The sequence below is a fragment of the Canis aureus genome, chromosome 21 (assembly GCF_053574225.1).
Source record: "Canis aureus isolate CA01 chromosome 21, VMU_Caureus_v.1.0, whole genome shotgun sequence".
NCBI lineage: Eukaryota > Metazoa > Chordata > Mammalia > Carnivora > Canidae > Canis > Canis aureus.
In genome coordinates this window covers 14035180-14058304 of record NC_135631.1, presented here as the reverse complement: position 1 = coordinate 14058304, position 23125 = coordinate 14035180, and the positions used below count along the sequence as shown (strand labels likewise).

At 39.2% G+C, this 23125-nt stretch overlaps 1 protein-coding gene across 8 annotated transcripts in view; it reads left to right on the top strand.

Moving 5' to 3' along the window:
• Nucleotides 1-23125, top strand: part of FNBP4 (formin binding protein 4) — a 43226-nt gene that overhangs the window by 14668 nt on the left and 5433 nt on the right. For 3 of the 8 annotated variants that reach the window (XM_077863264.1, XM_077863263.1, XM_077863262.1), the window contains exons 8-15: nucleotides 35-245; nucleotides 3688-3809; nucleotides 5363-5467; nucleotides 7373-7506; nucleotides 8514-8701; nucleotides 13582-13892; nucleotides 14020-14164; nucleotides 15767-16110. In XM_077863264.1, coding sequence (XP_077719390.1) covers nucleotides 35-245; nucleotides 3688-3809; nucleotides 5363-5467; nucleotides 7373-7506; nucleotides 8514-8701; nucleotides 13582-13892; nucleotides 14020-14164; nucleotides 15767-16110 — 1560 coding nt within the window. Of the gene's footprint in view, nucleotides 1-34; nucleotides 246-3687; nucleotides 3810-5362; nucleotides 5468-7372; nucleotides 7507-7825; nucleotides 7929-8014; nucleotides 8702-12587; nucleotides 12688-12931; nucleotides 13031-13581; nucleotides 13893-14019; nucleotides 14165-15766; nucleotides 16111-23125 lie in introns of those variants that run through there. The other 5 variants (XR_013359994.1, XR_013359997.1, XR_013359993.1 and 2 more) reach the window with 4 other exon arrangements.

Sequence of the window (23125 nt, the reverse complement as noted above, 5' to 3'; positions counted from 1 at the left end):
TGACACTCCAACTTTGTTGTCATGTCCATCACAGGCAGAGTTACGAGCCTTGGAGGAAGGAGATGGTAGTGTGTCAGGGTCTAGTCCATGTTCTGACATCAGCCAGCCAGCATCTCAGGATGGAATGCGTAGACTTATGTCTAAAAGGGGGAAATGGAAGATGTTTGTTCGAGCTACAAGTCCAGAATCTACGAGCCGGAGTTCTAGCAAAACTGGACGGGAGACTCCAGAAAATGGAGAAACTGGTAATACATGTGTTACATTAAACTTTCAGAGTTGAAAGATACAAAAGGGAAATCTTTACCCTTCTTTGGTTCCCTCTTTAGCAAAAAGGAGATAACACTTTGAGCCTTTTATTTTTTTAAAGATTTTTATTTATTCATGAGACACACAGAAAGAGAGGGAGAAGCAAGCTCCATGCAGGGAGCCTGACGTGGGACTCGATCCCAGGTCTCCAGGATCATACCTTGGGCTGAAGGCGGCGCTAAACCACTGAGCCACCAGGGCTGCCCTGAAATTTTTTTCAATCACAATATATAATACGAAGTAGAAATCTAAAAGTCTCCCTTAATCTTTTCCCTATTCTTATTCCCTACCCCTGAGGTCTATTTTTGCTGTCCTTTACCTACCTATATCCTTCTAGAACCTTTCCCTCTATATTCATTTTCTAGTCGTGTATGTATGTATAGTGTACACATGTGCATATGTAATTTTTTGCCACAGATGAACCACATGGATTGTTAGGGGACATACTTTTTTCACTTAAAGCATTTAAAATTATTCTGTGGTATAGATATTTTCATTTAACTATTCTCCATTCATGGACATTTAAGTTATGTCCAGGTTTCACTGTTAACAATATTGTATTTGTATTTTCCAGCAATATGTACAAGGCCATTCAAATGTCCAAGATAGAATGGATAAATTCTAGTGTATTCTTGAAATTGAATACTAAATGGCAGTGAAATATGGATGATCTACAGTTAATATATTAACATGAATCTAAGAAACAATAGTGTTGAATTTAAAAAACTACAGGAGAACATGTTAATATTTCCTGTATATAAGTTGGAAAATTGGGACGCCTGGGTGGCTCGGCTCAGCGATTGAGCGTCTTCCTTTGGCTCAGGGTGTGATCCCAGAGTGCTGGGATTTTTTTTTTTTTTTTTTTAAAGATTTATTTATTCATTCATTCAGAGAGAGCGAGGAGAGAGGCACAGACACAGGCAGAGGGAGAAGCAGGTTCCATGCAGGAAGCCCGATATGGGACTCGATCCCGGGTCTCCAGGATCACACCCCAGGCCGCAGGCGGCACTAAACCCCTGCGCCACCGGGGCTGCCCCAGAGTACTGGGATTGAGTCCCACATTGGGCTTCCTGTACGGAACGGCTTCTCCCTCTGCCTATGTCTCTGCCTCTGTCTGTCTCTCTTATGAATAAATATATAAAATCTTAGGGACGCCTGGGTGGCTCAGCAGTTGAGTGGCTGCCTTCGGCTCAGGGTAAGATCCTGGGGTCCCGGGATCAAGTCCCGTGTTGGGCTTCCTGCAGGGAGCCTGCTTTTCCCTATGTGTGTCTCTGCTTCTATATCTCTCATGAATAAATAAATAAAATCTTAAAAAAAAAGCCCTTAAAGTTTAGATTAAAAAGTAAGTTGGAAAACAGACAAAAATACTGTGCTTAAAGATCTATCCATGATGAAACTAAAGGAAGGTACTTACACCATTGAGGTAGAGATGATGTCTGTTGTGGACATGGCAGAGGCATTGGGAACTTAAGAAGTGGCAGTGATAGTCTTCTGTTAAGCTGGGTTGTAGTTACTTGAGTGCTCACTTTGTTGTATTTCTTATGATATTTAATGATTAAAACAAAGCTCTAATAAACGTGCTGGTGTATATATATCTTTATGTAGATTTTAGTGTTATAGTACAGATTCCTAAAGATACATTGCTAGGTCAAGGGGTATATACATTTTGATAGATCTAATTACCCTCTAAAATATTCTAATTTTAGGGATGCCTGTGTGGCTCAATTGGTAGGGCATCTAACTGGCTTAGGTAGTGATCCTGGGGTCCTGGGATCAAGCCCCATGTTTAGGTCCTTGCTCGATGGGGAGTCTGCTTCTCTTTCTCTCCTTCTGCCTGCACATGCACACACACTCTTTCTTTCAGATAAATAATAAAATCTTTTAAAAATATGTACATAAAAAAATATGTATATATATTCTAGTCTTAGAGCTCTAGTGGTGCTATAAATTGTTAAATTCTTATACCTGCCACCAAATGTAAGATCTTTAATATGCAAATGAATTATAAACTAATAAATGGAAGAGAGAAGGAGTTGGTTCCAATTTGAAAACGCAGAAGGATTATTAATGATAAAAAGCAAGGCCATTATATGATGAGGTTAAATACTTAGGATATAAACTTTTAGGCTAATAAAAGCTGTTGAAAGTGACGTTAAAAACACGTTACTTCTTTAGATCTAAGATTAACCAGAGTCCAGAAAAAACTTAAATGTGGTTATTTTATTTATTTATTTTAAAGAAAGAACACAAATAAGGCAGACAGGGAAAGAGTAAGGGAGAAACAGACCCCTGCTGAGCAGGGAGCCTTGCAGGGCCTGGTCCTAGTATCTGCGGGATCATGACCTGTACCATGTGCCACCCAGACACCCCTGGTTTGTTTGTTTGTTTGTTTGTTTTTAAAGATTTATTTATTTATTCATGATAGAGAAAGAACACAGGAGGAGGGAGAAGCAGGCTCCATGCCGGGAGCCCGACGCGGGACTCGATCCCGGGACTCCAGGATCGCGCCATGGGCCAAAGGCAGGCACCAAACCCCTGAGCCACCCAGGGATCCCCCGTTGTTGTTGTTTTTTTTAATGACTGAAAACTTCATGACAGAATGATCTTACATTGTATATGTGAATTAGTTTGGTAAGCAAGTGGTAAGCAGATAACACAGTTCATATATTTTACTCCAGTAGACATCACCAATCAGAAGAGTAAGTGTGTCCAATAAAGACTGTCTGCAAGGGCACCTGGGTGGCTCAGTGGTTGTGCATCTGCCTTTGGCTCAGGTCATGATCCCGGGGCTTGGGATCGAGTTCCACATTGGACTCCCCACAGAGAGCCTGCTTCTCCCTCTGCCTATGTTTCTGCCTCTCTCTGTGTGTCTCTCATGAATAAATAAATCTAAAAAAAACAAGAAAAAAAACTGTCTGCAAGCCTTAATCAGTTCAGAAAGGAGGTTATTAGGTTGTTTGAAATTAATGTTCCTCTGTTCTGAAAGCTTTTTTTTTTTTTTTTCCAAAACCCAATTCATAAAGAACCCTTATATCCTAGGTTTGATACGTAGCTTTGAAAAGTAATTGAATCAATGGTATTCTGGAATAGAGGATTAGAAAGGATAAACAGATGAGGCAGAAAGGGAAAGCAGAGACTGCAGTAGTAAAATGAATTAAATGTTAAAGATATTTTAAGAAAGATGATTATAAAGGTTAAAGTATTTTGGCTTTATAAAGATGGTAGGTAAGTCATTAGGGTTTCTTGAATAAGGAAAACCACAAGCATAGGAAAAAGACCTAAGAACTTTTTTCAGATATGTGCTACAGGGATAAGAAAATATATATATGGGGTGCTATGTATTTGTCCTTTTGATTTAATTTCACATGGTTTCTTTTATAGTAATAGGTGCTGACACTTCAGAAAAAATAGACGAGAATTCAGACAAAGAGATGGAAGCAGAAGAATCTCCAGAAAAGACAAAAGTACAAACAGCACCTAAAGAAGAAGAACAGGATTTGAAAGTATGTATATTAATACAGCTTGACAATTTTTTAAAATTTTTAAAAAGATTTTGTTTATTAGAGTGAGTAAAAGCAGGGGGAGTAGCAGAGAGAGAGGGAAAAGCAGGCTCCCTGTTCAACAGGGGACGCCCGATGCAGGACCAAATTCCAGAACCCTGAGATGATGACCTGAATGAATGTAAGACAAGTGCTTCAGGGATCCCTGGGTGGCTCAGCAGTTTAGCGCCTGCCTTTGGCCCAGGGTGTGATCCTGGAGTCCCGGGATCGACTCCCACGTCAGGCTCCTGGCATGGAGCCTGCTTCTCCCTCCTCCTGTGTCTCTGCGCCCCTCTCTCTCTCTCTCTCTCTCTCTCTCTCTCTTTCTCTGTCTATAATTAATAAATAAATAAATAAATAAATAAATAAATAAATAAATACATCTTAAAAAAAAAAGGTGCTTCAGCCACCCAGGCACCCCAGCAAATACTTTTATTTTATTTATTTATTTTTTTTAATTTTTTTTTAGAGCAAATACTTTTAAATGGGGGTAACCATTAAAGTACATTCTTTATTAGCAAGTAGTAAGAGTGATCTTTACTTCTCTCCATATATAAATCATTTATGTAGTTAGTTGAAAAGGTCATAGGTCACGCCGAAACATTAAATTATAAGACTGACTTGTTGTAGAGAAATAATCTATAGATAAATTTTAAATGTCTTAATTGCTTTCTTAAAAGTTAAGCCTTCATTGGAAAGCAATAACAGCTTATCAAATAGGCTTTCTCTAGTTTGGATGTACTAAAGAAACAAAGTTACAAGTTTAATTCCTTTCTGAACTATTTGTCCTTACACAAGGGCAAATTTGGTTCTGATTTTATTTCAAGCCTAATATCATGAGAATGGGATCACATAGTATGTGGCTATTTAAGGATGGTCTGTTGTAAAAACCATTTAACACATTCTTTTGACCTGAAAGAGTTTATCCAGTCACTGGCTAGTGTATAACCATGTGAAAGGGACTGGGAGAATTAATTTTGTTCAGTGTGTAGCTAGTGTAAGCAATTAGTAATGGATAAATGATAATTTGGATACTATCAGGAGTTGTGTCATTTAATATCTGTTTACACCTGTTGAATCCTGTGTTGTCTCAGAGTACATATGCATTTAATTTCTCTAGACTTGTCATTTGTCACTTGTTATGTGAATTCATTTAAACTAGAATCTTGTCTTCTGTACATAACTGTTTATATGCAGCTGTTTAAGAAAGGCTGTTTCTAGGCAGACCCATTTTTTAAAGCATATTTAAGAATAAATGAAACATTTTACATAATACAAAGAATATTGCTCAGGATACCTGCATGGCTCAGTGGGTAAGTGCCTGCCTTTGGCCCAGGGTGTGATCCTGCAGTCCCAGGATTGAGTCCCACGTCGGGCTCCCTGCATGGAGCCTGCTTCTCCCTCTGCCTGCATCTCTGCCTCTCTCTCTCTCGTCTCTCATGAATAAAGTCTTTAAAAAAAAAAATACATTGCTGATTCAATTTTATTTCTTCCTCTTTTTCTTTCCTACATTACAGTTTCAGATTGGAGAACTGGCAAATACCCTGACAAGTAAATTTGAATTCCTAGGCATTAATAGACAATCCATCTCCAACTTTCATGTGCTGCTTCTACAGACTGAGGTAATTTAGCCGTTTTTGGTATAATTGGTATTTGAGTAAAATGCTGTATTTGTGAGGCATTTGTCTTATGCGTTTTAATCCTAAATTTAAATTTTTAACATTGGATCCCTGGGTGGCTTAGCGGTTTAGCGCTGCCTTCCGCCCTGGGCCTGATCCTGGAGACCTGGGATCAAGTCCTGCGTTGGGCTCCGGCATGGAGCCTGCTTCTCCTTCTGCCTGTTTCTCTGCTTCTCTCTGTCGCTTTGTCTATCATGAGTAAATAAATAAAATCTAAATAAATTAATTAATTACTTAATTAGTTAATTTTTTAACGACGCATATTTGAACCACCAACCCAGGAAATACAACTATTAGCAAAATGTAATAATGAAGATAGATACTGAGGTTTTATGTGTGGTGATACTACCTTCAATAGGCATATATTGGGGACACCTTGGTGACTCAGCGGTCGAGCGTCTGCCTTCAGCCCAGGGCGTGATCCTGAGATCCCAGGATAAAATCCCACATCGGGCTCCCTGCATGGAGCCTGCTCCTTTCCTGCCATGTCTCCACCTCTCTCTGTATGTGTCTCTCATGAATAAATGTTTTTAAAAATAGACATTTTTTTGTTGTTAAAAATTTTTTTGAGGGGCACCTGGGTTTAGTTGAATAAGTATCTGCCTTTGGGGCATCCCGGGTGGCGCAGAAGTTTAGCTGGGGACCTGGGATCGAGTTCCGCGTCAGGGTTCCTGCATGGAGCCTGCTTCCTCTGCCTGTGTCTCAGCCCTCCCGCCCCCCACCCCAATAAATAAATAAATAAATAAATCTTTTTTTTAAAAAGTATCTGCCTTTGGCTCTGGTCATGATCCCAGGCTCCTGGGATTGAGCCCTGCATTAGGCTCCCTGCTTAACGAGTCTGCTTTTCCCTCTTCTGTTGCCTTCCGCTCTGTTCATGTGCTTGCATGCTCTCTCACATTAACTCTCTCTTGTATTCCCTTGCTCAAGTAAATAAAATCTTTTTTTAAAAAAATTGGGGGTTGGCTCAGTTGGTTAAGCATCTAACGCTTGATTTCAGTTCAGATCCTGATCTCAGGGTGGCAAGATTGAGCCTCATGTCGGGCTTTGTGCTCAGCATATCAGGTCTTATCCCTGTCTCTTGCTTGTGCATGCGTGTGAGCTGTCTCATAAAATCTTTAAAAAAGTGTGTTTTTGTTTTGTTTTCTGTTTTAATGTAAGCTTTATGCCCATTGTGGGGCTCAAATTCAAGACCCTGAAAAAAAAAATTCAAGACCCTGAGATCAAGAGTCACATGCTCCACCAACAGAGAATGGGATGTATTTTAATATGGACCTGTTTTCTAACAAAATTCTATTGATAGTGATCAGATGAGGCCATGTAATGTTGAAAGACTTTATAAGTGCTGTAGGGTTATAAATCTTTTTAAGGAGAAAAGTTCTGAGTCCTATTTGTAGTTTGCATAGTTCATAACGTGGCAGGATAGGATTCAGTAAGGAACAGTTCCCATAGGAAGCTGACTTCCTTAAGGACTGAACCTTTGGGTTTTGGGGGTTTTTTTTGAATCTTTGTTTTTTATGAATCACATTACTGAACTGGCTGAACTATCTACCAAACAAAGGTAAAATTGCTAAGGAATTAATATAGACCAAGGGATAAACAAAACTGCTACTCATTTTTAGATACTGGAGAGTTGGCAGTATAAAAATGTACTATAGTCCAGTCACCTTTTTTAGGACTCTACAGAGCAAACAAGATTTTTTATGAAATGAAGAGCAGCTTTCTTCTTTTTTTGGTCTGTTGTCCGTGTGAGAATCCAGCAATATGGTCATGGACCAGAAAACATGTCCCTTTTACTTCTGCTTCCTGACATAACAATAAGCCTTTAACTTCTCCATTTGTTGATTCTAGACTCGGATTGCGGACTGGAGGGAAGGGGCTCTTAATGGAAACTACCTTAAACGAAAACTTCAGGATGCAGCAGAACAACTAAAACAGTATGAAATAAACGCCACTCCTAAAGGCTGGTCCTGCCACTGGGACAGGTACGCACTCTTCTCCCCTTTTCACCTTTCACCTTTGACATCTCAGACATGATTTGTGATCACCACCACCTGACGACATGACAGCCTGTCTGGAGACTGAGAGCAGCTGCAGTTAGCGGTGCCAGGCAGGCAAAGCACCGCAAGCACTTACAGAGTCTGGGCCAGCCATGGAGAAACAAAAAGCAATGTTTAAAGTGTTCCATGTAACGGATTTTTTCCCAAGATGGACAAAGCTGGTTTTTACTCTCCAGAGTGTTGTTGCACGGAGTAGGGCGGGCTTGGGGGTTAAGCGCATGCGAGAGCTCTGTGCGCTTTACAGGACCTCTGGAAGCAACTACTCCTGATTAACCTCGGTGAAGTTAAGGAAAGCTTCGTGCCTGAAGATGTGAATGAAGAACAAGATTACTATCTTCTGCCAGCAGGTCAGATGAAAACATTTCTTTTTATATTTGGCTTTTCTTGATTTTTTTTTTTCGTTATTTGAAATCTTTGCTCTTTTATTTTTCAGCTCCCAGATCCTCTCCCTCTCTTTAGCTTTCACTGTGTTTGATATCAAGAGTATGAAATGTGAATTCCACGGTCCAAGAGGGGAAGAGTCACCTTTCGCAAACTTCGTTGTTCTCTTCTTTGGAAGGGAAATTAGTGTTCTAGGAGATTGAGTCCCTTCGTTAATGAAACTTGAAACCCTGTTAAGCATTGGCAAAAAAAAAAAAAAAAAAGAAAGAAAAAGAAAGAAAAAAGTGTGAGAGGTGTTTTCTAAGTCATCTGTTGGAATGAGAGGGCTCAGGGCTGTATTCACAGAGCTGCTGGCAGTGCAAATAGCTTTGAATTATCCTTGGTTCTTCATCCTCAATTGTCAAAGCTCTTTGTTGCCTTTGTGAATAGCAGTCCATTAAGAAGAGGTTCGTCCCTGTGAGAGCAGACTGCTGTCCTGGGACAGGACCAAATGGAAGTGTCTTTGTAGGAGAATGGGTCTTAAAACATGTGTTTTCTTTCTTGTAATTTAGGGATCATAGACGATATTTCTATGTAAACGAACAGTCGGGCGAGTCTCAGTGGGAGTTTCCAGATGGTGAGGAGGAGGAGGAAGAAAGCCAAGCACAAGAAAGTAGAGACGAGACTCTTCCTAAACAGACCTTGAAAGACAAAACTGGCACTGATTCAAATTCTGCAGAATCCTCTGAGAATTCCACAGGTGGGACAATTTACCCTGTATTAATTGGAGAGAAATAATTTTGAAGGGAAAAAAAGACTTGTATTAGTTGATACCATAAAAGGAGAAAATAATTCAAATCATAATAACATTTCTGGTTAAAAAATAGTGGCCATAAAATTGTAAGAGTTAATAGGGAAGAAAACTAAGACAGTGACTGCTTGGAAATCACACTATTAATATCAGACTTTGGTAAAACCTGAAATGATGAGCCAGTATATTTTGATTTTAAGAGTGTCCCATGCATGCTCCCATCTACTTGCTAGGTGGGATGCTTTCCAATTCCTGAATCATTTAATAAAGCCAGTTAGATCTTAACAAAACGATTGTCCTATAACCAGTCTCATTCCACAGACAAGGCTGTGTATCCACTAATAAATGGTAGTTAATATTAAGGAATTAGTAACTGAATTGTCAGTATTTATGTGGAATGATAATGGGAGATTTATTCTGCCTGTCTACAGAAAACTGTTGATATTTCAACCTCATTTTTCACTCCACTAGTCTTAATAAGACATGGTTTGCTACAAATCAAAATGTTCTGAAGAAATGGTATGAAACTGACCATTATTTCAGAGAAATGGGTGCAAATTGCCAACAGTAATCCAGTATAAAACAATCAGGATGGCTCTCAACCCATTTAAAGTTCTCATAGTCTTTAGTTTCATTACATACATATGAAAAGCTTTCATAGCTCCTCAGTTATTTTGAGAATCTGAGAGATCTTCTAAAGAGAAGTGGCTTGATTTCCCCATTAGTGAAGAAGATGCGCTTCCCCCACCCCCAATCTACCATTCTTGGAATGACAAAAATAAGTGAAGAGTGAAGCATAGTAAAGACTATGATTAGCAACCTTTCTGATCTAAAAAACTAGTGGCTGTTTGTTAAAAATGATAGCAGATAAAGCAAGAGTCTGTGGTTTGGCTTTTAAAGTAATAAACCTTTGAAGATAAAGACATGGAATTTGTTGGTAATGTGTGAAGAGCTGAATTCTTTTGTCTTCTATTTATCAAAAATAATACTTTGGGATCGGGGACCCAACTGAATACAATCAAGAAGTTGGTAATGTGCCAAATGAAATTGATAGGTTACCAAATGATTTTGTTAATTTCTTATCTTAATTTCTTAATCGCCTAGGGGTAATTACCAGATGAGTAAATAAAAACCTACATTGGCTGCAGTGATTTTGCACATAGCAAAAGGGTGATTTCATTCTACTTCATATTTCAGAAATATATTTTCTAAAGTTCTAGGGTATTTCAACATTTTCACAAAGAGATTTCCTTTATTATTTTCCTCATTCTTTTGGTAGTAGTGATAAATGCGTCTAATAAGTTGGTTTTATGATTTGTTTGCTTTAGAGTAGTTAGTAAATTGAAGAGAGGCTTGATGGTAGTGCTGGGTGGTCGATTTTACTCCTGACCACTGCTTCATGTCCCTTGTATGTTACTGAGCTGAATAGTCTAGAATTACCAACTCTTACATGTTCTGTGAACACCTTAGAGCCAAGTTTTTTGTTTTTATTAATAACAAACACAGTTGGGTACTGTCTGGTAAAGGGAAGACTTGGAGACATAACTGATTAAAACAAAACTAATTGTGCTGTAGGAAAAAGCCACTGATACATTTGCTTATATTCTTAAGACTCTTTATTTTTTTTTTCTTAAGACTCTTTAATGAGAGACACTAAAATTTGATAAACTTGATTTAAATAAAACCCAAATCTCGTACTAAGGTCTTTGGGATTTAAGAGCATTTCTGATGGCTATTTTAAGCCTGTAAAGTTTTTAAAATATGATCTGTTTGTCATCCCAGCAATGGTTAAAACCATATTTTTTTTAATTTTTTTTTTTTTAATTTATTTATGACAGTCACAGAGAGAGAGAGAGAGGCAGAGACACAGGCAGAGGGAGACATGCACCAGGAGCCCGATGTGGGATTCGATCCCGGGCCTCCAGGATTGCGCCCTGGGCCAAAGGCAGGCGCCAAACCGCTGCGCCACCCAGGGATCCCTAAAACCATATTTTAAAGAAGAAAAGTTACTATGTTATGGGGAACTAGGAAGCTTCCAAGTTCCGTTCATTTTTAATAACTTGTTCATTAATGTCCTGTCTCTAAAGACAAGTGAGATTTGAAGATATCTAATACATCTCTCTTGTTAGATTTTGTCACTTAGGTTAAACTTAGCTTCTTTTCAAAAGTCTGTGGAATTATTTTTTGTATAATCCCTTAAATTGCTAAACTGGCCTCTTGGTTCAAAATACTAAGCAAAAATTTTCTCTGGAGAAATATTGGAAACCAATAAAGGAAGCCTGCCTACAAATAGAAACAAAGATGCATAGAAAAAGTAGGTTCTTGAAGAGCTCAAAAATATGTCCCCACACTATTCTAAGTCTGTAGTTTTCAAATTTATTAGCATAAAAAATAAAAGCTGTTTACTTTTTAAGATTTTACTTATTTATGAGAGACACAGAGAGAGAGAGAGAGAGAGAGAGAGGGGCAGAGACACAGGCAGAGGGAGAAGCAGGCTCCATGCAGGGAGCCCGACATGGGACTCGATCCCGGGTCCCTGGGCCGAAGGTGGTACTAAACCTCTAAGCCACCCAGGCTGCCCAAGCTGTGTTTACTTTTAATCTCTCCTTGGACTTCAGGCTTAAGTGTTCTCTTAAATGGCAAAATATACCAAATAGGTTATATTGAGAAACCAAGAGAAGCATCATGTAATAGGACATCTGTGGATATTCAGATGGAGATTTCTTAAGTGCTTTACGTTTAAGATAAAGAAGATAATTATTAAGACACAGCTTTTGTGTTTTCAGCAAACTTAGTATGGGACTCAAATATTAACCAAAAATGCTTCCTATTTGCTGCCAAATTTGTCAAGTCTAGTTTATCTCCTATTTACACAAAGTTTAATTCTCATTATCTTTGCTGGAGGTTGTAAACCACATTATTAACCTTGAAATCTGTATTTCCTTGAGTTGCTTTGCATAGCAACACATTACTATCCTGACTATATCCATTGCATTATCTTTCCAGATGAGAATACGTAAAATTCAACTTTATTACCTACCAAATGCTGTTGAAAGTTTAGTAGAAGGAAGTTTGTTATTAATCCTCGTTATTTGTTATCTTCTCGTTATTTATTATTTATGTAATCTTGATGTTCTATTATTATGTAATAGACTGCCTGGTCATACCTAGACTTTATTTGTCTAAAAGTTAGTGTGCAAATTCATATTAGATATGACCAAATATAAAAGTTTAATGAGGCATTTGAAGTCTTTTTAGCTGGAAAACTACATTCCTGTTTTCTGGTACTTTCTTTTCAGTGCTCTTTTCTTTTACTGAGTAAGCAACTTCTCAAAATAATTCCAGTAACCTTGTGAATCATCATCTTGAAGTCTTTTACATAATGTATTATTTATCTGTTTCAAAGAAACTAAAACTATCCTAAAAGCCAAATGGTTTATGGTGGCTTTGGTTTTACCTTATTGAGAATCAGTGTGGTGCTTTTTGAGGCAACTAAGGTGGTAAAGGATTCAATCTTTATTGTGGAGCCTTTTGTTATAGAGCCTTTATTTAACCCACTACTTTTGACCATGAAATTTAACAGTTGATTCATTTGGAACTCTATTCCATGAGAAGTGAGATTGATTCAACTGTGATTGCTAAAGCTTTTAGACCCCTGGGATTTTATGAGGACTTCCTGGTAAAATATCACTAGACTAGGAGTCAGACCTGGCCACTGAGAGCTATATGATGTTGGGCAAGTCATTTCCCTCCTGGGTTTCATTACCTTTGAAGTGAGAGAGTTGAACTAGATGATTTCTCATGTCTCTTCTACTCCTAAATTCTATGATTTTAGGGAGAAAATTCCCTTCAGCATTCCTGGGATATATATCTAATAGTCCCATATATTGTGAAACTTCCCTATTGACGATAAAGAGGGATGGGGAAGGCTACAAGTAAGTATATCCTCCTATTTTCTCTAACCCTTAAAGCTCTTCCCAGGAGAGAGAAAGGACAATGATGAACTGGCTTTTGCAGAATTTGAAGAAAGCTGGTCCTGCAGCTTTTGAGCTATAATTTTTTAACTTAGACTCTAGCAGCAATTTCAGATTCTCTGTATCTTCAAACACCTCTTTTGTGTGTGCCTTAGTTACTTACCTTGAAGATTTGTTGCTCTAAATTTCCCTTTTCTCATTACAGAAATAAAAAAATTACCCTTCCTGATTTGTGTTGCTATGATTTAGCAAATATAATTCATACAAAGGTGCAAAGGAATGATAGAGTTGACAAGAGCACCTTGTAAGTGGATTTTTAAAAATTTGTAATCCAAATTAATTAAAGTAGGTAGAATTCAAAACTGGTGTTTTGAATGGGTACTTATCTGGGTCATTCCCAATCAGTTATCTGGCTCACTAAAAAAAATAACATGGGATCAGTATTGCAAACATACATTATTCATTCCCCTCTTCTCTCTTGAAATAAAAAAGACCCAGAGTGTTGCCTTCTACTTGTGTGTGTTGAAACTGAATGTTTGAAATAAAAAACTTAGGTTCAGATGACCAAATTTCTCATTGAATTGATGTGGTGTGCTTCATTTATTTATTCATAGATCTGGACCAAAAGACTAGTACATAATATAGCTGGGGCAAGTGCTAACTGTGAAGTTCATAAATTCATCTTTCCATGGTAGTCATTTTTGAATTGAATTACTTAATATTTCAGTGACCTTAATGTAGAATAGATGGCCTGTGGGTCTGATTTTGTATCACTAGTCACTTGAACATTGCTGTGAATGTAAGGCACAGAGTTTTTTATATTGCCTTTTCCCTGACTTATGTTTGTTTTCATAGGTTCTCTTTGTAAAGAGTCCTTTTCTGGGCAAGTTTCTTCTTCATCACTCATGCCACTTACTCCATTCTGGACCCTCCTTCAGTCAAATGTGCCTGTGCTTCAACCTCCATTACCTTTGGAAATGCCACCGCCCCCACCTCCCCCCCCAGAATCCCCTCCTCCCCCCCCTCCTCCCCCTCCTCCTGTAGAAGATGGTGAGATCCAGGAGGTAGAGATGGAGGATGAGGGAAGTGAGGAGCCTCCTGCCCCAGGAACAGAGGAGGATACTCCATTGAAACCTTCAACACAGACCACAGTTGTAACTAGCCAGGTGAGAAATACCATTTGGCCTTTTGAAGAGTTTTGGGAGACTGGGGCATGATTGACACCATATTTTATTTTAGAAGAAAATGTTTAATCAGGCCTTTTAGCCACTAACTAGATTCTCTTTGTTTCAGAGTTCAGTCGATTCTACCATCTCTAGTTCTCCTTCCACTAAAGCGGTAAAAAGAAAAGCTACAGAAATTAGTACTGCAGTAGTTCAGAGATCAGCTACCATTGGTAGTTCTCCGGTACTCTACAGCCAAACAGCTATAGCTACAGGTAAGCACTGTGATTAAAGTATGTTTTCCATAATCTATTATCTTTGTTTCAGAATTTTAGATGTCATCAAAGGCATATAGGTGTCATGTAAAGGCTCTTCATTTCATTGTTTTGTTTTCCTTAAGTAGGTACCACCCCTAGTGTGGAGCCCAGTGTCAGGTTTGAACTCACAACTTTGAGATCAAGAGTCAGAAACTTGGGATCCCTGGGTGGTGCAGCGGTTTGGTGCCTGCCTTTGGCCCAGGGCACGATCCTGGAGACCCGGGATTGAGTCCCACGTCGGGCTCCCGGTGCATGGAGCCTGCTTCTCCCTCTGCCTGTGTCTCTGCCTCTCTCTCTCTCTGTGAGACTATCATAAATAAATAAAAATTAAAAAAAAAAAAAAAAAAGAGTCAGAAACTTAACCAACTGAGCCACCCAAGTGCCCCAAGAGCTTTTCATTTTAAAAACTCGTGGGGCACGAGATGCCTGGGTGGGGTTGAGAGTCTGCCTTTGGGCCAGGGCATGATCCCGGAGTCCTGTGATCGAGTCCCACATCGGGTTCCCTGCATGGAGCCTGCCTCTGTCTCTGCCTGTGTCTCTGCCTCTCTCTCTCTGTATCTCTTGTGAATGAATAAATAAAATCTTTTTTTTTTTTTTTTTTTTTTTTTAAGATTTTTATTCATTCACGAGAGACAACAGAGGGAGAGGCAGAGACATAGGCAGAGAGAGAAACAGGCTCTATGCAGGGAGCCTGATGTGGGACTCGATCCCGTGACTCCAGGATCACACCCTGGGCCGACAGCAGACACTCAACCGCTGAGCCAGCCAGGCATCCCCCATATTGTTTTCTGTGCGATTACATGACTTGAGTAATTTTGATGTTTCAGTACTTTAATGCTGGGGCACCTTAGTGGTTTAGTTGGTAGACCATGCAACTCTTGATCTTGGGATCACGAGTTTAAGCCCATGTCAGGGGTTGAGTTTATTTAAAAGAAAAAAGACAACCAAAAAATGTACCTTATTCCTAAAGTATCAAAAATATTTTGCCACCAGAAAATGTGGCTATATATATATTTTTTTTAATTTACTTACTTAGTTGAGAAAGAATTCGGGCATGTGCACAGAGTGCTGGGGAGGGGCTGAGGGAGAGAAATCCTTAGGAACATTCCCCACTGAGCACAGAGCCCCATAGCAGAGCTCAATCTCTGCTATCTGGAGATCATGACATGAGTGGAAACCAAGAATCAGTCAACTGACTGAGCCACCCAGGTGCCCCATGGCTATTTTTTTAAGATTTTATTTATTTGAGAGAGAGAGAGCATGAGCAGGGGAAGAGGGGCAAAGGAGGGAGAGGGGGAGAAGCAGACTCCCTGCTGAGCAGGGAGCCCAATGCAGGGCTCCATCCCAGGACCCTGGGATCGTGCCCTGAGCCAAAGATAGACACTTAACCAGCTTAGCCATTTAGGCCTCCCACTGTGGTTAAATTTTTTTTTTGAGGAAAAGGTATCATTTTGATGTCATTTTGTAGGTAATCTAACCCTCATTTCTCTCTTTCATCTTTTCCTTGTTTTTGCTTTGTCACAATGTCCTTACAGTTTCATTTTGTGTTTTCTGTGTTAGGTCACCAGGCAGCAGGGATTGGACACCAGTCTGCAGGGATTGGACACCAGGCAATATCAGTTAGCCATCCGGCAACAGGAATGGGTCATCAAGCCAGAGGAATGAGCCTGCAGTCAAATTACCTAGGACTGGCATCAGCTCCTGCAATTATGAGCTATGCTGAATGTTCTGTCCCAATGGCAGTGACTGCTCCCACATTGCAGCCAGTCCAGGCCCGAGGTGCTGTGCCTACCACTGCCATTATTGAACCACCACCTCCTCCTCCTCCTCCTCCACCACCACCACCACCACCAGCTCCCAAAATGCCACCACCAGAGAAGACAAAGAAAGGAAAGAAAGATAAGGTATAGTAAATTTGTCTTAAGTTCCCATTCATTCATTCATTCATTCACGAGAGACACAGAGAGAGGCAGAGACACAGCAGAGGAAGAAGCAGGCTCCATGTGGGGAGCCCGATGTGGGACTCGATCCCAGGACTCCAGGATTATGCCCTGGGCCAAAGGCAGGCACTAAACTGCTGAGCCACCCAGGTGTCCCTTAAGTTCCTATTTAAAAAATTTTTTATTATTGAAGTAATATTCATGTAAAATTCACCATTTTAAAGTATATAATTCAGTAGCATTTAGAATTATGAGTTCTCCAACTTCGTATATATCTTTTTCAATATTGACTGTCCAAGTTACCGTGTAATTTCATATGAATTTAAAGCTTTTTGTGCTCTCGTCAGTAGCACATATACTAAAGTTCAGCTTTTCCATTACTGCATAAAAAGCCAGTGGAGGGATGCCTGGATGGCTCAGCGATTTGGTGCCTGCCTTTGGCTGAGGGTGTGATGCTGGAGTAGTGGGATCGAGTCCTATGTCGGGTTCCCCGCGGGAAGCCTGCTTCTCCCTCTGCCTGTGTATCTGCCTGCCTGTCTGTCTGTCCCTCTCTCTCATGAATAAATAAATAAACTTAAAAAAAAAAAAAGCCAGTGGACGTTGATAGAGACTGTATTAATCTGTAGATATGTTCGGTTGTGTTGCCATTTTAATATTGTGTTGTTTAATCTGTGAATGCAGTTTCTTTCCATTTAAGTCTTTGATTTTTTTTTTTTTTTTTTTTTTTGTAGTTTTCAGTGTAGGAGTCTTTATTTTCTTTACTGAGTTTATTCTCAGGTATTTTATTCTTTTTTTTGTCGGATACTATTGTAAGAGATGTTTTAATTTACTTAAATTTACACTTTTAGCATTACATAACATTCTTCATTATTTTTTTTTCCATTATTTCTTGTAACACTTTTTGATTTAGTCTCTCTTGTCTCAATGTTGTTATGCTTGCTTTCTCTTGGTTACAATTTGCATGGAACATTATTCTGACCTTTCACTTTAAACCTGTATATGTCCTTAGAAAATTAATTTCTTATAAACATCGCTACTTGGATTCTGGGATTTTTGTCTTTATTTTTTATTTATTTATTTATTTATTTATTTTTTACAGATTTTATTTATTCATGAGAGACACAGAGAGGGGGATGGGGCAGGGACACAGGCAGAGGGACAAGCAGGCTCCATGCAAGGAGCCTGATGTGGGACTTGATCCCGGAACTCCAGGATCACGCCCTGGGCCTAAGGCAGGTGCTCAACCACTGAGCCACCCAGGGATGCCCCCACCCCTTTTTAAGATTTTATTTATTTTTTTTTTAAAAAAGATTTCTTTTATTTATTTATAAAAGATTTTATTTTTTTAAAGATTTTATTAATTTTTTAATTTTATAATATTCATTTATTTGAGAGAGAGTATGAGTGGAGAGGGACAGAGGGAGAAGAGAGAGAATCCCAAGTAGATTCTGTGCCAAGCACAGAGCCTGATGTGGGACTTGCTCTCATGACCCTGAGATCATGACCTGAGCCAAAATCAAGAATTGGATGCTCGGGATCCCTGGGTGGCGCAGCGGTTTGGCGCCTGCCTTTGGCCCAGGGCACGATCCTGGAGACCTGGGATCGAATCCCATGTCGGGCTCCCTGCATGGAGCCTGCTTCTCCCTCTGCCTGTGTCGCTGCCTCTCTCTCTCTCTCTCTCTCTCTCTCTGTGATTATCATGAATAAATAAAATCTTTAAAAAAAAAAAAAAAGAATTGGATGCTCAACCAACTGAACCACCTAGGCACCCCACGATTCTGTGTTTTTAAAATCATCCTGGCAGTATATGGCTTTAATTAGAGACTTGACTTCCTTTCCCTTCCCTTCCCTTTTTTCTTTTTTTTTTAAGATTTTATTAATTCATGAGAGACCCAGAGAGAGGCAGAGACGTAGGCAGAGGGAGGAACAGGCTCCCAGAGTCCCTGGGAACTCGATCCCAGGACCCCGGGATCATGCCGTGAGCCAAAGGCAGATGCTCAACCACTGAACCACCCAAGACCCCACCCAAGGGTCTTATGGGATCTTTCATTTATATCAGTAAATTACTAGTTTATTAATAATCACTGATAGAGGAAGACTTACTGTTACCATTTTATTTGTTTTCTGTATATCTTATAAAGCTTTTTGTCATTTTTTTCCCTTACTGCCTTCTTTGGTGTTTAATTTTTTCAGTGACATGTTTTGATTCCCTTATTTCCATTTGCATATATTCTATGTTTATTTTCTTTATGGTTATATGGATATTATATATAAGGTGCTAAAGGTAAACTACTCTATTTTAAACTGATAACACTCCATTGCAAACAGAACTGTTATATAGCTGCCCCTCATTCCATTATTGGTGTTATAAATTACATCTTTATATACTGTATACCCATATATTATATACCCATTAATATAGATTTATAATTAATATTTTTGTTTTTGTTTTTTGAATTTTGTAGAAGAATAAAAAGAGTTAACAAACTAAAATCATAATCATACTGGTTTTTATATATGTCTCTATATTTACCTTTATCAGAGAACTTTATATATTTTTGAATGACAAGCTACTAACTGGCATTTTTTTCTTTTTTTCTTTTTTTTAACTGGCATTTTTTCATTTCAATTTGTTAAGCATTTCTTAATTAAGAATTTCTTAAGCATTTTAACGCTACAAGAAAAGCGTTAAGCATTTCTTGTAGGGCAAGTCAAGCAGTAATGACCTCACTGAGTTTTTGTTTATGTGGGCATGTCTTAATGTCTTTATTTTGGAGTTCAGTTTGCCAACATATAGCATAACACCCAGTGCTTGTCTTCCTCAATTTTGAAGGAAAGTGTTGCTGGTATACAATTCTCAGTTGACCTCTTTTTCTCTTTGACCCAACTTTATTTTATTTATTTTTTAAATAGATATTGAGTACATTTTTTTAAAATTTTTATTTATTTATGATAGTCACAGAGAGAGAGAGAGAGAGGCAGAGACACAGGCAGAGGGAGAAGCAGGCTCCATGCACCGGGAGCCCGACGTGGGATTCGATCCTGGGTCTCCAGGATAGCGCCCTGGGCCAAAGGCAGGCGCTAAACCACTGCGCCACCCAGGGATCCCTGACCCAACTTTAAATACAGCCTCCTGTTTTTGGCCTGCACCATTTCTGCCAGAAATCCTCTGATAATCTTATTGAGGATCCCTTGTACATGATGAGTCACCTTTTTTTTTTTTTTTTCCTGCTTTGAAGATTCTCCTTGGCTTTTGGCTTTTGACAGGTTATGTCACAGTGTAGTCTTTAGAGATTTATCCTATGTGGAGTTTGTTAGGCCTCTCGCATATGTCTATCCATGTCTTCCTTAAATTTGAGAAGTTTTTGGTTATAATTCCTTTTTTTCTTTTTTTTAATAGTCTTCATCTCCAGCATAGAGCCCAATGTGGGGCTTGAACTCATGACCCTAAGATCAAGACCTGAGTCAATGCCAATTGGATGCTTAAGGGACTGAGCCACCCAGAAGTCCCAAGGCTATTCTTAAAATAAGCTCTCCTCTTTCCTTTCCATCCTCCTGGGATTCCCCAAATATATAAATTGGTCTACTTAATGGTGTATTTTAAGTCACTTAGACTCTGTTCTCTTTGTTTCATTCTTTTTCTTTTTTGTTCTTACAGACTCTAATTTCAAATGACATACCATAAATTTTATCGATCCTTTTTTCTGCCTATCAGAGTCTTCTGTTGAGCTTATGAATTTTTCAGCTTCAGAATTGCTAACTGGTTTGGCTTTTTTATATATATATATATATATATCTTTTTTTTTTTATCTTGGTTGATGATCTCATTTTGTTCCTGTGTCTTCTGTTTCCTGATTTCCACTAATTCTTTGCCAGTGTTTTCCTCATCTCCTTGATTGAACACATTTAAGACGACTGCTTTAAAGCTTTGTCCAGTAAGTCTTAAGCATGTGTTTATGGTGGTATTCTAGAGATGAATTTTTTTTTGTCATTTCATTTTTCATTCCCAGTTTCTTTGTGTGATTTGTGATTTTTTTTTTCTTTATTGAAAATTAGGCATTTGAGGGGTGCCTGGGTGGCTCAGTCAGTTCAACATCTGCCTTCAGCTCAGGTCATGATCCCGTAGTTCTGAAATCAAGCCCCGCATTGGGCTCCCTCTGCCTGCAACTCCCCTTGTGTGTGTGTGTGCGCGCGTATGCTCATGCACACAATCTTTTAAAAAGGAAACGAAAATTAGGCATTTGAGAAAACAATTCTTCCAGTCTCTGTACCGGGGCTCTATTTGTAGAAAGACCTTCATTAATTCACCCAGCATGAAGGCCTAAGATCTTTTTGGGCCTTTTCTGGGCATTTGTATTCGCTGGGTTTGTGCTTGTTCTTTTTTTGCCATCCCCTTCTATACATTTAATTTTAATTTTTCTAATAGTCTCACACCTGCATTTTTCCTAGGAGCTTTACATGCTGTATAGTATTCCTCTGCCCATAATCTCTCACTCCTAAGTATCCACATGACTGTAGTTTCCCTGTGGTTTTCACATGCTACAGTGTCTGCCACTGCCTTTCATGGCTTCCAACCAGAAGTGCAAAACATGCTGCCATTCCTGCTTGAGCTCCAGGTTAAGCAGTATACAGAAACCAGTCCCTCAGGCAGCCACAGACAGGCTAGAACATTTTACTCTTTTTTTCTTCCCTCCTGAAGGAGATAACTGAGAATTGGCTGTTTTTCCCCAACGACGTGGGAGAGGGTGGTGCAAGGGCAAGCAAACATGCCACACAATTTTGTATTGTTTTGAGTATGGCTTCTGCTGCTTTTCTTCTTTTTTTAAGATTTTATTTTTACATAATCTCTACATCCAGTGTGGGACTTGAACTTAACAACCCCAAGATCAAGAGTCACATGCTCTACCTACTGAGCCAGCCAGGCATCCGAAGTGAGGCTTCTTGTTTGAATATTCTCTTGGTTGCTGTAGATTCTCAGTTCGTCTCCTAAAGCCATCTTAGTTTGTATTTGTTTATAGTGGTGTTTCGGTGAAGAAGCAGGGCCTGAAGCTTCATAGTCTGCCATCTTTCTGCTGTCACATCACAATCATGGGTACTTTTGAATGTCCTGATCACCCAAAGAAACTTTATCAGCTTTTATCCTCTGTGTTGCTACTTTATTTATTGTCTGCTTCAACTGTAATCTTTTGCCCTGGTGGTCAACAAGGCAAATTCATTTGCCTTACCTTGGTTCAAGGAACCTTTTTGAATGGGTTATTGCATTCACACAAAATAGACAATGTTTCCAGATTAAACCACTTGTCCAAGTTGGTACCATAGTTTCAGAAATTATCTGGAAACGAAGTGAATATTATAGAACTCAATAATAAGAATTAAGACAACGACTAGACTGTCAAGCCCTATACCAAAGCATATATAGTTCTCCTGAACCAAAATACTGTTTATCACTTCCATGTCTTTACTTTGTCCATCAGTCCCACGACTGTTTGTTCTTTACACAATTAAATGTTATAGATTTTTTTTTAAGATTTTATTTATTTATTCATGAGAGACACAGAGAGGCAGAGACCGGCAGAGGGAGAAGCTAAGCTCCATGCAGGGAGCCCGGATGTGGGACTCCATCCTGGGTCTCTAGGATCAGGCCCTGGGCTGAAGGTGGCTCTGAGCCGCCCAGGCTGCCCACAATTAAATGTTAGAACAACTAATTCGCAGGAATCATTTCTTTGTGAAGCCTTCTTGACACTCTTGACACTCTTCTTCCAACCTTCCAGAGATAATTGCTTCCTCTTTTCATGGAGTAAGTAATTTCTTAGCCAATCATGCTTTTATGGTCTTATAAATAATAGTTTGGAAAATCCAGAATTGTAACTTGTTAATATATCATTTTTACATACTTTATTAAAATAAGTAATGGCCTATCTCTGTTGAATACAGGCCATTTTAAAGGAATATAAAATAGTGCTTGGCTGGCTTAGTTTTAGTTTAGGCGTCCCACTCTTGATCTCAGGGTTGTGAGTTCAAGCCTCATCTTGGGCTTCATGCTGGGCATAGAGCCTACTTTAAAAAAAAGGAAAATATGCTTAATGTCTCAAATGTCCAAAAATACTTGAAATATATGTTTTCAGTCTTCTTTGCTGAAGAGTTTTATGTGCAGCTTACTAGAAAATAAACTAGAAAACAGGCAGCCCGGGTGGCTCAGTGGTTTAGCCCTGCCTTCAGCCCAGGGCCTGATCCTGGAGACCCAGGATCAAGTCCCAAGTCAGGCTCCCTGCATGGAGCCTCCTTCTCCCTCTGCCTGTGTCTCTGCCTCTCTCTCTGTGTGTGTCTCTCATGAATAAATAAAATCTTAAAAAAAAAAAAGAAAAAGAAAAAAGAAACTAGAAACCAAGTCCTAACCATTCAATCTAGATTAATTCATCTGACTGCAAAGTTTCCCTATGAAAATGTGCTTAAACAGGCAGCGCAACTCTCTATGGGTTTGAATGTGATTGGCAATAAATAACTTCTAAAACATAACTAATTTTCCTATGACCAATGGGAATTAAGTGTGATAAAAAAATTTTTTCCCCACAAAACTCTATAGAAGTCCAAATGAAACCACACTGACTTTACTCAGAGCTTTGGTTTTTGAGCCTGTTTACCAGTGTTCAGTGAGTTATACCTCAACTTGCCCTGTGTGCACATGTGACCATTATAAGTTCATGTTTCTTTTTACTCAGTTGGTTCCATGCTAAGCCAGAATGGGCTGTCTTGGAGTTTATTGGAAGGGTGTGTATCCAGTGTGTTGAGGTTGTGCCACAGGTGAAATGACTGACTGGAATGTGGGAAGGTGTGTGGAGCTAAAGGTGTAAGCACAGCATATAGGCACTCATTTCCCCAGAAAATTAAGAACTGTGAATTATAATCAAAATAGAGTATCCAGGGATGCCCGGGTGGCCCAGCGGTTTAGTGCCTCCTTTTGGCCCAGGCTGTGGCCCTG